Source organism: Taeniopygia guttata, chromosome Z (assembly GCF_048771995.1).
Source record: "Taeniopygia guttata chromosome Z, bTaeGut7.mat, whole genome shotgun sequence".
In the NCBI taxonomy this organism is placed as follows: domain Eukaryota; kingdom Metazoa; phylum Chordata; class Aves; order Passeriformes; family Estrildidae; genus Taeniopygia; species Taeniopygia guttata.
In genome coordinates this window covers 41,212,580-41,228,234 of record NC_133063.1, presented here as the reverse complement: position 1 = coordinate 41,228,234, position 15,655 = coordinate 41,212,580, and the positions used below count along the sequence as shown (strand labels likewise).

Sequence of the window (15,655 nt, the reverse complement as noted above, 5' to 3'; positions counted from 1 at the left end):
GAGCTGTAAGACACTTAGAACTTTCCACTAGTAGCCATACATGCCCAGGTCAGAAAAGTGACATAGGGCCACACTCCAGTGCAAATGTGGATGTATAACTAATGAAAGGCACTTGTTATTACTTCTTGTTGAATTTCAAGTCTCAGCAAGGTACCTTTAAAAGGCAAAAAGAAACCAGTGGTACAAGGACATGTGTTTCTTCTAGGTGAGCCGTGCTGTACACACTGGCACCGTTGTTCTGATTTGGTGATAGGTAGCAAGATTTTTTTTTTTTTTTTTTTTTTTTTCCTCTGCGGCATATTGCTGCCAAGAATGACCTGGGAAATCCCTGGCTGTACTCAGATCTTGATGGCAGTTGGTCAAGTGTAGCTGAGCTAATCTATCAGGGAGCTACTCCTGCAAGAGCCAGTCTGCACTACCAGCACCTACTCCTGGCAGTGCCTTCCTGGTTCCTTCTCCATTTGCCAGAAGTGTTACTCATTGTTTCTCCTAAAGTAGTAGAAAATATATTTATTTCTCTCTACTAATTTTGTAGGCTTAGAGTTTTTTTGTGGATTCTTCTGCTAATTTTGTGGCTTGAATTGGCTTGCTATGAGGAATGTGTGTTTGGGGTGGCAGTGGGGGAGTTTTAGGGAGGGTGTGTGAAAGCACCTCAGTACCTTTTAAAACACCCCATAAGTATTACTTTTATTACTTTTAAGATGTCCTTGGGTGATATAACTTTTGCCTCAACTCAAAATTCATAGCTTCTCCCTTTAACTGAGGCTTTGTAACATCCCAAGCAAGAGTGTTTCCATCTCAAAGAGTTCAATTTCTGATGTTCTAAAGAAAGGTAAAATTCCCAAGGTTGAGAGCACACTCTGTGCACCATCCAGCCCAAGGCTTTTCCACAGAACAGTGGAATGAGGCCATGAGGAACTCTGGAAAACGTTGAGTTAACTTTCCTCCATGCACCTCAATGCTTGGGACACTGACATGCCCTGAAAGAAGCCCAGGTGGATCCTCCTCCAATTCCAGTATCCCACAGAGTATCTTGAACTGCAGTTGGTCTCTAATGAATTATTCATCCAAAGCAGGATTACCCTCAGAATAGCTGGCAGCCAAGGGCATGTATCTCTCACACCTGGGAAGTGAAGGAAACAGAGGTTGAAACTCTGCTGCTAACTCAGAGGGTAGCGCCATGTTTTCTGTGCTTTGATCACTGGGTTATTGTTTAACCCAAGGCTGAGTTTAGTTTTTGTCCCTGACAGAAACCCTGTGACAGTGACCACATCAAGATAATGTGGAGGTTTATGGGTGTGGAGAGCTAGCTGACCCCTCATTTATTGCACAAGTCGAGTTGAAGATGTTTGCATTTAGAAAACAGTTTGGGTTGGGGTATTTGTTTTTTGTTTGTTTGTTTTTTAATTTATATCTATTGTCATCAATATAACAATAGCGATGGCAATTGTTCATTGCTTTGTGATGTCAGATCCAGCCCTCAGAAATGCTGGTGGGCCTTGGTTCCCATTTTGCTCCAAGGAAAGCTCTTGAGATGCTGCAGGTGCCTGAGTGTGCCCTATGCCCTTTTTCAAACTTCTCCACACTCATTTGATGTATGTGTGCATGTGCTAACTTCCTCTTTCTTTTCTCCTTTCTTTTGCCAGTGGCACATTTGGTCTCTTCTGAGCATCTTGCAGCCTCCGGGTGACCGGGACATTGAATTTGCTGGACAGTTGCCATTCGCTCCCTGGAATCATATCTGCCCTTGCTTCCCTCCCCTTCCTTACTCCCCTTCCCTCCAACCAAACTCCAGGGTGTTGTGATATTGCCATGGAGCCCAGAGAGACTTTGAGCAGCTCCCGGCAAAGGGGAGGTGAGGCAGACTTTCTGCCAGCTGCCGTCACCTCCACAAAGCCTTCGCCTGTCTCGGGCTGTGCAGGGGAGACGATGATGTCTTCGTCAGGCACGGGGAAAGGGATCCCAGTGAGCAGCGAGAGGCTGGAGCCTGAGGAAGAGGATGAGCTGGGTTCTGGAAGAGACGTGGATTCCACTTCCAATGCAGACAGTGAAAAATGGGTGGCGGGAGATGGCCTGGAGGAGCAGGAGTTTTCCATCAAGGAGGCTAACTTCACGGAGGGGAGTTTAAAACTAAAGATCCAGACCACCAAGAGAGCGAAGAAGCCCCCAAAGAACTTGGAGAACTATATTTGCCCTCCCGAGATCAAAATCACTATCAAGCAGTCTGGGGAGCAGAAACTTTCCAGAACTGGGAAAAATAGCAAAACAACTAAAGAGGAGGACAGATCACACTCCAAAAAGAAGGTAGGTCCCATTTTTAAATATTTCCAGTTTCTCCCAGAAGCAGAGGGAGAGGGAAGGAATGAATCTTCTCAAACAGTCTGTGTCCAAGGCATAGCCTTTGCAAGATTTTACCTTGAAGCAGCACAGAGCAAGTATCATCCTGCACTGCCATGTATGCTTCAGGAATGATCTTGAACTATCCTTCAGATGAACCAGTTCAGAAGGGATCAAAAGTTCAACGAGGCTTCTTCTATTTTTGTATGTAATTGAGTTTTGAGATTAATGATTACATGAGTGAGAAATGAAGGAGCCCACTTCTAAACTGCTTTGTGCCTGAGCACTAATGCTCAAGCCTTTTGGCAGTTAAAGCATTCAGCTGCATTTTTAAAATAGAGGTGTGTGCATGGTGAACAACTGAATTCATTCCTGTATTCTGGGTGATGGGCTCCATTATTCTTGATTACAGCATTGTGTGAGCAGCACTATAGTTATGCTACAGAAAATACTTCCATTATAAGTCTCATTTTCTTCCAGATGCATATCATTTTCTTGAAATATTCTCCTGCAGAGAAATTTTTGATACTTTAAGTCTGGGTAAAAATAGAACTTTTTTTTTTTTTTCCACATATGTGAGGATGAGAAAAGAAAGAAAATCCTTTCTTCATTATGAGCTGTTTTCAGCTTTTTTCACCTTTTCATTTTTCTGTAGTGTCACCTACACTTAGTACATAGACCAAATTTAGTTTGTGTATTAAGCAGCACTGCTGGGGACACAAATTTTTGTATTAGTGCTATTTTCTGTCCTAAGCATTAGCTAAGTATGTTTGGTCAGGTCATAGTAAAAATACTTCACCTCTGTCTCCTTAGTAAGACATAGATTTAATGATGAGTTCAGACAGAACCCAGATTTGACAAAAGATGCGCGAGTATCTCCTACACCTGGACAAATGGATCCAGGATTTAGGCACCCACTGATTAGGGCTTGGGTCTTGGCTTGGTTTCCCTGCTCATGCAGCTTTGATCCTTCTTCTCCCATCCCTTATACACGTGGTGGATGCTGAAAGGGCTATGTGAAGCCTTGAAGAGGCTAACTGCCACCACCTCTTCCTGGAGAAATCCTCCTCAGCAGACAGACTTAGACCAAAATTTTCATGACTCAAAATCACTTTAAGCATTGATATTTCCCATTGACTCAAGGCAGAGCCAGGGAGATTAACATCACTCACTTTTGGAGTACTTTTCTTACAAGCAGAACTTGAAAACAAACCAAAAAAAAAAACCCAATTCAAGGGGATTTTTTTTTTCTTAATCTTTTAAGTGATGTAGTGTATGGGCGTGAAAGAGGTAGCTCTTTTTAACACAGCAGAGGTCTGGCCCTATAACACTTTGAGAAGAGATTTTCCCACCTATTGAAAAGGATGAGCTGCCTTCTTAGCAGCAAGCAATGTCTAATTTCAACTTTCCTGTCCTCCCTGAATGTTTGTAGAGGTCTCAGGGGAAGCAGCAGTTTTATGAGACTATGCTCAGTGACAGCGAAGATGTCACAAGCAAACCTTCTATAGATATGTAGAGGGGAAACAAAGAACTGCAAACCCCTGCTTACTATACACGTGGGCTGTGGAGAATATGACTACACAAAATCAGAGCCTTTTCTATGTATCACCCAGTGTGATGGGCATGGAAGGCGTGTTCTTTTCTGTGTGGTCATCCAAAAAGGTTGAATAAATAAAGCTAAGCATAAGGAAGTTATGCGCAAAAAAAACCCCAAACAAAAACCAAACAAAACCAGTGGGAACAATAGTTTAAAAAAGGCACTTTGTAGCATGCTTATCCTCAGGGTGATGACTTTATTGCGGCAGGATAAGGAGCTTGAAAGAAACAGACCACGGCTCAGACATGGCTGCGTCCAGCTTGCACCTGTGTTGCGAGGTCCGAGCTGGAGCTGTGTTCACACACACCATATTCTCAAGCTGGGAGCGCTTTGGGTCAACACTGGTCTAATCTGGCCATTAAAACAAACAAAAAACCTCAGCACTCAGCAGGTGGGTGCTCTGAGCAGATGGGCAGAAGGCTGCTGCCCCGGTGCACCATTAGCATAACACCCAACGGCTGCCTGGCGGCAGCTGCTGAGCCACAGCTGTGGCAGAGATGTCCCCAGCAGGGGTCTGGAAGACCCCAGTGCTGTGATCTCAAGGGGTGTGCCTGATGCCTGGAGAGCTACAGTCTGCATCACCAGGATGGGGAATAACCTGCGTCCCTGCAGCCGGGGGAGTTTCACACACCCCTGCCACTCAGCTCGTGGGTTTCCAGGATCAGGCTGTGAACATCTCGCCTCAAGGGGTGATCAAAGACACTGCAGAAAGGGAGGCTGGGAGCAAGTGGAAGAAAAGTTCTGGTGGTGGCAGAATGATTTCTTCTATGACCAATATCTATCTTGGGATGGACACAGAAATTTTTCAGGGCAAGATAACTAGAAGGAAACAGCAAGTTGAAATTAGCATGGATATGTAGCAGTCTGGTCTATCTGTGTGTTTCCCTGGAAGAGCAGAGCATTCAGGAACCCTCTGCATTTACTTGCAGAGCCACTGAGAAAATGCAGTAGTTGTTGTAGGGGAAAAAACAAAGTGATTTGTCACATTTAAATGGTTTTGGCGTTTTTGAAATTTCAGCGTTAGGCTGTTTTGATTGCCTCTTGCTTTAATCAGCACAAGCTCCAGAAAAGCAGCTCCTGGCAGCAGAAGGAGAGAACAGCACATTTAAAGACTGGGACAGACCTTCTGCTGGCATCAATCCACTGTCCTTCATGGATTTTTTGCCAGGACAGTTTGGCCCAATGTACACATTTCCCTTGCACATGTTTCACAGCACCTTGCTGGTGGATGTAAAGAATATACACAGACTGAGCTGCAAGTGCCATTCTTGTGCCTCTGCTGGGTGGGAGTGGTTGTCCTGCACACCATGGAGTAGCACCCAAATTTATTTTTCCCCTGAGGAAGTGCAAACTCTATCAAGACTTGAAAAATCCCCTTAACTTGTAGCATAATATTTCCAGCTACATCTCCAGCAGTCCCCAGTGCTTTGAAATACCACTTCAGCATTCTTGCAGGAGTTTCAATAGACACAGCACTGAGAGCAAGTAATGAAAGCATGGAAGCAATTTAAGTAACAGCATGTGGGTACACAAAGGACTGGTAATTCCAGCAATGTAAAAAGGGACTGTGAAATGGGGATATAGCATTTATTCAGTGGCCACTTAGGGAGGAAGAAGATATGCCTGTTTCTAAGCTTTACACTGCTCTGCTAATTAGGCAATAGGGGCTAGTGCTTGATTTCTAAAGCTGTGGTCCAGAGAGCAGCGGTGATTAGAAGGGGACTCTGTGGAGAGTCCCCGATGCTCATGTGCTGAGGCCCAGAGGTTTTTGCCTTTGATTCCAGCTGCTACACTATATTAAAAGACATAAACATGCATTAAATACTTTCCTCATGTTGCTTTTCCATGTGAGCAATTGCCCCAGGGATGTTATGTGATCCTGAATGGGAAGGGAGGGAATTCAGGAGAGGATCTTGCTGGGTGCAGTTGCTGATGCCCTGGAGTGGGGAAGGAGGCAGGGGATGAGGGAACACCAATGTTGAGAACCTCTGCTCTGCTGACTTGAATGCCTGGCTGCAACCCAACAACTTCTGGGGTTTCTTTTAAGTCCAGACTATGCCAACTTTCACATCGGCTTCCCTTACTTGAAAAAAAGAGTAAGGGTAATTTCCTAACCCTTTTCCTGGGGCTTCTCAGAAGTTGAATCATAGCTTGAGCTGTTTCTTTGGCTGCTTGTGTGGCAGCTGGAAAGTGCACAAATGTTCTGTAAGAGTTTTCTCTTGTTTCAACCCTTTGGCACCTTGGGATGGAGTGGGCTGAACTGTTGCCACTTCTTAACCCACAAATAGCTCCATGTCATTTAGTCTGATTGGAGAAGGAGGGAGGGAAGAAAAAAGCTAGGAGCCCAGAGGATGTCCTGCTGGCAGGCTAGCAAGCCCAGCAGCTGCTGCTCTCTCACCTGTAGTAGGGTTGTTTGAGTCAACCACCTCAGCAACACTAAAGGTGCTTTTTCCTTCAGATAAGGAAACATGTTATCAGTCTGGAAGAATACTGAAAGTGTGGCATCAAATGCAATGAAGCAACCTATCAGCATTCTCTGCCTGCCATGTAGCATTTAACAAGTCCCAGATGAACAGTTATTTCTCTGGTTTTGTTTTATTTCCTTTTTTTTGTCCCTTCCCTGCGTTTGCTTATTGGGTTTTTTTTCTCTTTTCTTATGTCTGTAAGCACTTAATTTTCCACCCTTTCTTTCTTTAGGCACAAAGGTTCTTTGCAGCTTTCATCATATGCATAATGTCCTTCAGAGGATGTAAGCTTGTGGTTTTGTAATTATTACTGTACTAGGGTTTTTTGAGAGTTTGGGATGGGTGAATGCATTTTACTGCTGAGAGATAAGCACAGCAGCAAGTCAATTGGAAGTAAATCTTCCTTGTGTGTAGTCAGAGGAAACTCCATCTCTGGATTTTCTAGCAATGTGGCTTTTTTTTTTTTTTCCTTTGAGTTTTTGTAGGTGTTTGCCATTTCGCTGCAGGACGCATTTCTAAATTCAATTCACAGTCCCCCTTTTCACTGCCCCACATATGCAACTTTTTTTGGTGATTCACCTTTCCTTAAAGACTCTCTCATTCACGTGCTCTCACCATTGATGATGATAAATTGATTTTTGCATTTTTTTCTTTTATATTCTTCTATTATATTTCTGTTTTCTTTACACATATATTTGGATGTATTTATAGCATATCATGGTATTTATAGCTAGCATTTCACCTCCTCTGTTAGACAGAAAGACAAAATTAATTCCCTAGCAGCTCCAAGCTGGGGGTCCAAGGTTAGATTCTTGGGGAACCAAGGCTGAAACTAGCTGTCCGAGCCATATTTTCATAAACTTAAGTTCCTATCTAAAAGAGGGGGAATTGAAAGAAGGTTGAACTGGGAAGGAATTACCTCCCCACTGATGTCTCTAAATGGGTATTTCTGTCAGATATGTTAATTTGCTGAACATATAAAAAAATATGTATACGTTATGGTACGGGTCCATCTTCAGCATTTTCTACCTGGCGAATTGTGCACCTAAGGATCCTGACAAAGGTAAACACCTTTTATCACCTAGCTGTGTCTGGCTTGTGATTTTAGGACCAACAAAAAGGCATCATTGCCTGCCTTCTTTTTCCAGAGAAGATCACAAGTGCTCCCCCTCCTTTCCTTCCCCCTTCTTTATATTAATGACTGCACATTGCACTTTCCCTCCACATTCTCGTGTGCATCCACAGCTCTTGCTGCATTACCCTTGTGCCAGACTTATGTCCCCAGTGATTTGTGTGCATGATCATCCAATTGCTCACCATGCATGCTTATCTCTCCTTGCTAGGGGCATCCCTGTGCAAGATGTCATCTTAGTCAGCTCTTCCTGTTGCAATCCCAAATGTGGCCCAGGGGGTTGACGTAAGAGCTTGCTCTCTGTGGCCTAGCAAGGAAAAGAAGGCACTTGCAGGCTAGTTGTACCTACCCGAAGTGGTAGGGCTTGATTTACAAATTCTTTTTCTTCCTCTCCCTTTCCCCCCCTCCTCAAAGGATGGAACATCCACAGTGCCTTCAGCTTGGACCTGTTTCTGTGCTGGTTTAGTCCTTGTTCTTTTTTGTAAAGCTGCCTTGAGGCAGCTCTACATGATGCTTGTGATGGGTACCTGGAGCTCACACCAGCAGAGTAGAGATCAGCCTCTTCCCAGGTTATGGTCTAATGGTAGAGCCCCAGAAGTGCCAGCACAGTGGAGGAGCATTCTCTTAGCTGCCTCCAAGGCAAAACTGGCTCTTGAGCAGCTGAGAGATAAATGCAGAGCTGCTCTAACAGGCACAAGGCTCCTGGCATTTTTAGTCTTTCTACACAAGCGCATGGGTGCAGAGATACACAAACTTAGCTCTTTGATAGTCATCCCAGGTGCCCTTCAGGCTAGCTTTTCTTTCTACCACATTGTTGAAGGCACAAACGAAATGAAACAGCTGCAGTTTGGTGGTCTCCCACCTCAGGTATCCTAGGCTCACAGCAAAAAAAGAACAAGATTGAATGGTAGTTTTTTTTATTTTTGTTTTTTGTTTGTGAAAAAATTAATTTCTTCTCTTAAGAAACCAGTTTTTCCAGGAGGTGAGGACAGCTTAGGTTCATCCTGGTCCATGAAGACATCTGAGGCTCTCACACTGGGAGCTGAGTCATCTTGATCCCCCACATAGCCATCTGGAGGAGGATGGTCCCACCTGAAGGTGGTTCAAAGCCTCTCCATGAAGAGCTGGAGGGCTGGATCCCAGCTTTTAACCCTTCGTTCACCTCCAAAGCTTGCTGGAGAAGTGTCTGTCTGGCATAATGTCCTGGATATCTGGATATCTTTTGACAGGGATAAGGCAGGATGTCTTTTCGAGCTCAGTGCTCTGCCTGAGCCAGATGATGCCTATCCATTCCTCAGTTCTGTTCCCAAAGAATTGTGGTGTGGTTTGGTTTTTTTTTTATTATTGGGGTTTTTTGGTTTGGTTTTTTTTTGGCTTTTTTTTTTGTTTGTTTTTTGTTTTTGTTTTTTTATTTTCCCAATTAGTTGAGTGAATGCTAAAGGAGCAAATATCTGTCAGTGAAGGGATGGGCTGAGGAAATATAAGCAGGCTTTTTCTGCTAAACACAGAGAACGAGACAAGGAAGACTTGGTGTACTTGATTAGCTGCCATATGACCAGGGCTTGGGGAAGCTGTCTGTGTTGAGGACAGGTTTTGTTTTGCAGCAGTCTCTCCCTCCCACAGCTGAGTTTCGATGGCCTTCTGTGACATTTCCTTGTTTACTTGTGCTGTTTTTCTCTTCCAATCATGACAAAATATCTACAGACCTGGTGTTGGGATTGAGGAGATGCTGCAAGGAAACAACTGGGACAAGTGCAGGAGACTGGAGGTCCAGGTGGAGATCCTTAGCCCCACTCACCACACTGCAAGAGGAGAGGCTGCAAACCCTTGGCCAAGTTGGTGCATGTGTGTTGTTTCGAAAGCACCATGGCCTCCAGGCTAGCAGAGATGGAGATGTGATGTGCTGGTGTGTACACCCAGGGCTGCAAACTGATTGTGTGTTCATTTGCAGAGATTTTGGGGTGTCAGTCCTTTGTGTACATGGTCATGTTCTTCCAGCAACAGCTTTTGCCTGCAGCTCTTCCTCACCTCCCCTTCCAGGCATGCCTGACCACAAATACTTTCTGATTTACTAATAGACTTTTCATCATGACTTCCTTTTCCACACAAACACACACACACAGAGCCAGCTTGCTCAGGTCAGGTCCATGCTTCATTCCCAGATGGGTTTCTCACTGGCTCCATTCTCTGCCCAGACAGTGGGACTGAGTGACAGACCCATCTTAGTTCATTTGAAGGGAAAGTGTGTCTTTACCTGGTGCCCTCAGCTTGTTTTTTCTTTTGCATTTTTTAAGAGAAAAGAGACTTGCAAAAGTTGGTTTCTGGCCACTTTCCTCCTATGTGACTTCTCTTGCGTCTAGTGATAAAGGAACTTTTCAGCTAAGCCCTTTTTGGGCACCTCTCAGAGTTCCCTTCTTCAAATTGTTCCCAGAGAACAATTTAAACAAAATATCTTAGAATACTGTATCCCAAAGATTGTGATTTTCTATCACAGTTAATCAAAACTGGACAAAGTATTCAAAAAACAATGAGGAGAGAGGATTGTGTAGGCAGGAAAGGAGTTTGTGTGTGCATTTACATACACACAAACACTGTGCAATCATGTTAGCCTTGTTTCCTTAGGAAACTGGTCTAAAAATACTCAGAATAAACATGAATTGTTTTGGTTTTTTTTTAATGTTGAGACTTTTATAACTCTTGGACCTTAAAATAATTCCATTTCAGATGTGATCCTCAAGGACAAGTCCAGTTAGCTGTGTTTTCATAAGAGCGTTATTTTCCACTTCTTGCCATGATTTCTAATATGAGTTAGGCCAGTGGCTGTTGGCTTCTTCATTTCAGGGCATAAAGTGCATTTCAGGACATTCCTACATCATGGTTATATTTGGACTCTGAGCTGCAGGTGGTTGCTATGAGGAAAGGAATGCCAAGCTATGGTGTGTGTACCAGTAACATAACACTGCTTCCATGTAGGATGGACAGCAAATTCTACTTCTCCAGAGTGGGCAGAGTAGTTAGTATGAGTAGAAAAATCTTATTTTTCTTTTTTTCTTGGAGCTGTGGGCTAGCAGTGAAAAGAACAGCATAAGGGTTAAGGTGTCTTACTACTGGTTGCAAATGGGATTGTATACCTGAGATCTGGCTTGGACTGTGTCCAAGACAGGCTAGCTGAAGATGAGGACATGGTCATTCAAGATAGACAGTCAACCACTGGTGTGTTTGCAGAACCAAATGGGATTTTAAGGTGCTGTCTTCCTGCAAGAATTTCAAATTCCGTAGAGAAGAGGATAAGTGGAACCATCTTGTGTCTTAGTACAGAATGTGAAATAGAGCAATGAGATTAAATGACTCACTCAAGGAACCTGTCACAGGCTGGGTTAATGCTCAAACCCTTTTCACTGAGCTGTGGTTACTTAACCATGACACATTTGAGTCTCACAGGGGTGGCCTGATCTCCAAGCATGGAATGCAGAGCCCTTCTGGAAACCAGTCCTCTTCTAGCTGACATTTAAACCGATCAATTTCTTTCAAAATGGTTAACTCTCTGCATCTTCACTGCTCACTTAAAAAATAAAACTTATTTCAGGGAAGAGCTAGGCTGGATGCAGAAATAAGGGGGTGGAGTTTTGGGGCCAGCATGCAATCAGTTGACCTAGATGCCCTTAATAATCCCTTCTGGTCTGCAAACCCTAAAATGTGGTAAGAGTTGAATGAGGAATATCTACTGGAGGACTCATTATCTCCTCATCAGTTTCTCATGGCTCTCTCTCACCTGGGTGGCAAGGTTTACAGAGAGAGACAGTATCTTTTTATCAACACTGGGTGTTACAAAAACTCTACCACTATAAACTTGGGTGGTTCATTGAGGAATTCCAGTACTTCGCAGCATCCTAACTTCATGTGAGCTGCTCTCCCTCCACATGGCTGAAGGATGAGAATCAGCCTGGAGGGCATTCATGGGTAATTCTGACTTGCCCAATGCTTTTGCTTTCCGAAGGAATGGGGTGGCACAAGCAAATGAGCCAGAGGATTGGCTCCCCTTTCTCCAAGCTGAGGACTGTGACAAGGAGAGGGCCGAGCGCTGGACTTCAGTGAGTCACCATGATCACACCCTTGCCTCACTACAGGGAGAGTCACTGCTTTCCCAGCTGCTGCTTCTGTGAGAAGGCACTTCTGTAAGGTGGCTGGAAAACATTTCCCAGGAGGATGTGCAAGTTTCCTCATACCTCCAAGGTAGAGCTTACACTGGTATTACTGCATAGAATTTTATCAATAGTCTCCCCCGCTTCTTAGTAGAACATTGTGCCAGCCTGGGTAGCTTCACCAAAATTTTACCTGAGGTATTCCCAAGTGGGTAATTTGATGAAAGGTCACTCTTAAGACTAAGAAAAGTAGACCTGAGTCAGATATTCTTTTCCATTAGGAGCAGCAGCATTAACAGGGTTTTGATCAGTCCTCATTTCTGCCTCCCACCAAAGTCTATTCAGTTGCAGTGACAGTCCCAACATTAGTCACCTATCTAATCCACATTAACAGGGAGCTTTAAGGCACTTCTTTATTGCATCTTCCACTGGGAACTGATGTTGCTGGATTTACAAGGTATTCTGGTTCTTATATCCCATGTTGTGTGCAGGTTGGAAGGGAATAATAAATTTGTCCTGTCCATTTTCTGACATGGTGTCCACTAGCACACAGCTGGTGAAGTTCTCTTCCAAAGACAGCATCTTGCTTTCCACAGGATAATTTTCTTCAATTTATGCAATCAGCAGGACAAATACACTCCAGGCTTTTCTCTCTTTGTTCTTAATTCCACTGCACCACTTGTAATTATATTTCTGATTCGAAATGGGGGGTGGGGGGGGGGTGTGTGTGTGTGGGAAAACCTGTTTGCTTCTGTGACTACAGCACAGCCATCACAGGAAGAAATTAGAAGAGGGTGATGGGGAGGGACTGATCTGTCCTCAGGCCATCAGCTCTGGGCGTGGGCAGGAGCTGTTCTTAGTCACTGGGGGACAGTGGCTGCCAGCGTGCTCCTTGGGAATATGTGACAAAACAGGGTGGCTCTGCGGGAGGGCAGCACATCTTTTGCTACTCCCTGTGCTTTGGCTGGCAGCTGTGGCGCATAACCGAGCCATGCTTCATCCTTGGAGCCATCTTGGGTCCTTGGGATGTGGAGCGCTGGGCTGTAATTTGGCTGTTCATGTTACCTAGAGGATGTTTTAAAGAAAAAGGAGGGCAGCTTGCGATACACAGCCAGATGCTCAACCTGAGGCATCTGAGTGTGATAGGGCTGGCAGTGATTTATTGCTGGCTTTCTGCATTTGCTGGAGTTCATATCACTGATATATATGCAAGACTTTGGTAAAGTAGGACTCTCTTGCAAGTTACTCTCTTAAGTCTTTTACTATCTGTAAGTTATTTTGGCCACTGAATTTCACTTCGACCTGCTTAGATGTTGGTGTTGAAGAATGTCCTAAGGCAGTGAAAAGGTAGGAGATAGAAACCCTGTCTCTTTTCAGTCAATCTGACCTCACTTAATCTAATATACTCAGCACGAGCCCACGGGGTACAGCAGCTGTGTGCTGGAGATAGAAGTCGACTCAGTCCATCTTGGCCACATGGTTTAATAGGCCTATGAAATCTCTGGGTCAAAGGCCAGCCATGATGCCCATCTTTGTCACATCTCAGTGATGTGTATCCTGGCAGGTTTTTGTTTTTGTTCCTCCCCAGCATGGAAAGAACCATCTGCCGGGTTGGCTTTCATAAGAATTTTGGAAAATAGCAATTTGCCTTTGCTGAGTGGGGTGTGTGTGAGGGGGTAGGGGCACACAGGACAGAAGGAGGAAGGAGAGCCTGACCTAAAACCAAGCCAGTATTTTCAGGGATTTTAGAATAGCTTGTATTGTGTTTCCTACTCCCCAAGGAAGGGTTGTCCTCTTTCTTCTTTTCTCTTTGATTCGATTCCCTGCCACTCTGTGAGCAAGTCAGAAGCTGCAGCTGCTGCTGTCAGCTGGGAAGGGAGTCCACTTGTTTAAAAACCATGTGCTAATCCCTGGTTAGAAAAAGTAGCAAAGCTTTATGCTCCCCTTATAGCCCCCTTTTCTCTCTGCATCTTGACTGCCTGCCTGCAGACTTGCCAATTGTGTGAAAACAGATGCAGGTTGACACCAAAGAGACTCGACAAGGATCACAGGTAGCATGAAGGTCTGTAAATAAGTACGCCTAAAGCCTGGGCAAAGTGACCAAATATAGTTTTTAGAGTGGGAGGGTGAGATTCAGAAAGGAGAAGTGTGTTATGAGGTCTGGGGAGACCTTTAGGAGTAAGGGGAGCTGTTTTTGTCATAGCTGTTGGACACAGATGGGTAGAAGTGTTTGCTCAAGAGGCCTGTGCTTTGTTCCCAAGGAAAAGTCAGTAGCCCAGTGGGAGAGGAATTTAAACAGTGAGGTAAGGAGAAAGGAGAATTTTGGGCTCTGCCAGATGGAGACAGCCATGCAGGCAGGGCTGGAGAGGGTCTGATGGGTAAATAAGAGACCCAAGGGGCTCAGTAAGTTTACCATCAGATGTGATATCACAGCATTGATGGGTGAGTGCAAAAAGGTGGCCTGAGGCTGAAACATGAGAGAAAGAAAGGGTTTTGATTTTGACCATCAAAAAACACCTTCCTATCTTTTCTATTAGAACAAGAAAATGAATCACCACAAAGACAGGGAAAAGGGACTTAGATGATGGATGGTACTTACAGAAAATTGAAGGCAGCACCCTGTAACTGTTATAGATCACAGAATGATTTGGGTTGGAAACCCTTGCCATGGGCAGAGACAACTTTAGGCCATGTCGCCTCTAATGATAGAAGAGAACGCAGGTTTCCAGCTCTTTCCTAAGGTTTTGAAGCAGAAAATTGAGGCACACACAGGTGCAACACCTGGGGCCACTGGAGAAGGCATCCCACTACCCACTGCCCTGACTGCTGGCACGACCCCTGCTCCCACCCCATGGCTTGGCTGGATTGGTCATTCCTCCACCATGGCCCAGATCTCCCTGTCCACCAGCTACAAGAAACAACAGGGCTCCCTGCAGGCTTTTCCGGCCGCCCTTTCCCAGATGTGCTGCTGTGGGCAGACCAGCGACGCCCACCCACCATGGGCGGCAGGTGGGCCAAAGCTCCGGCGCTTGGGCCGCTTCCCGGCAGATCCCTCGTGAGCCCTGCTCTGCGCTTTGGGTGCCAGGAAGGAGCCAGCAGGCACGGTCTGTACCCCACGCTGCTTCCGTGCCTTCTCTGCCGGCCCCTCGTTAATAAAGAGGTGTAATTGGGAACCCTCCCTCCATCCCGTCTGGTGTGAGGCCATTTGTGTGCCGGAGGAGGAGGGGGGAGGTGGGCGGCCGGGGAGAGAGGGAGGGAAATTGCCTTTGTTTGTTCAAGTAATTTAGGCCTCAGATGTTTTTGAGAGACAAAAGCAAAAGAAAGGTTGATCGGCGCTGGTGAAGGTGTGCTCTTGGTGCATAAAAATATCCCAAGAGCAGAGGGGACAAAGTGCATGAAAGAAGTGTGGATTTAAGCGTTTTGCATTTGCTTCTCAAGTTTGCCAGGCAAGATGCGAATCTTGGAAGGAGCCCAACCAATAACAAAAAATAAACAAACAAAAAACTAACCAACTGAGAAAGAAAAACAAAACAGGGAAGAAGTTTGGTCTGCTTAACTGGCTGTAAGGAAAACAGGAGAGTTGTTGGGTTTTGCAGGCAATGAATTTTGTTTCTGTTTTATATGTGCAAGCACGTTGCTTTTGGAATCCAGATTTTCTACTTCATGTTCACTGACACACTTCCTTTGGTTTTAAGAGTGCAGCTCTCCTATGCCTCCCCGTTTCCCATCAACCCCAGCAGACATCTCTTTTTTAAAAATCTGAATAGAAAATCAAACAAAACAAGTGTCAAACATTCTTCTGTTCATTTTAGGTTGAAGTAAAACTCACATTTAAACCTCAGTGAAAGACCTAAACTAAGTTGCAAATGTCTGCACTGTGAAGGGTGGGCTTTGCTATTGAAACCCTTGTGTTTCAACTGTGTGAAAGTTGCAGAAAAATGCACATGGGATATGCAGAACTTTTTTTTTTTTTTTTTAAGTT

At 44.7% G+C, this 15,655-nt stretch overlaps 1 protein-coding gene across 4 annotated transcripts in view; it reads left to right on the top strand.

Moving 5' to 3' along the window:
• SETBP1 (SET binding protein 1) overlaps positions 1 to 15,655 on the top strand; it is a 270,005-nt gene that overhangs the window by 15,696 nt on the left and 238,654 nt on the right. For all 4 annotated transcript variants that reach the window (XM_072922717.1, XM_072922716.1, XM_072922715.1 and 1 more), the window contains exon 2: positions 1,647 to 2,304. In XM_072922717.1, coding sequence (XP_072778818.1) covers positions 1,813 to 2,304 — 492 coding nt within the window. In that variant the 5' untranslated portion in view covers positions 1,647 to 1,812. The remainder of the gene's footprint in view (positions 1 to 1,646; positions 2,305 to 15,655) is intronic.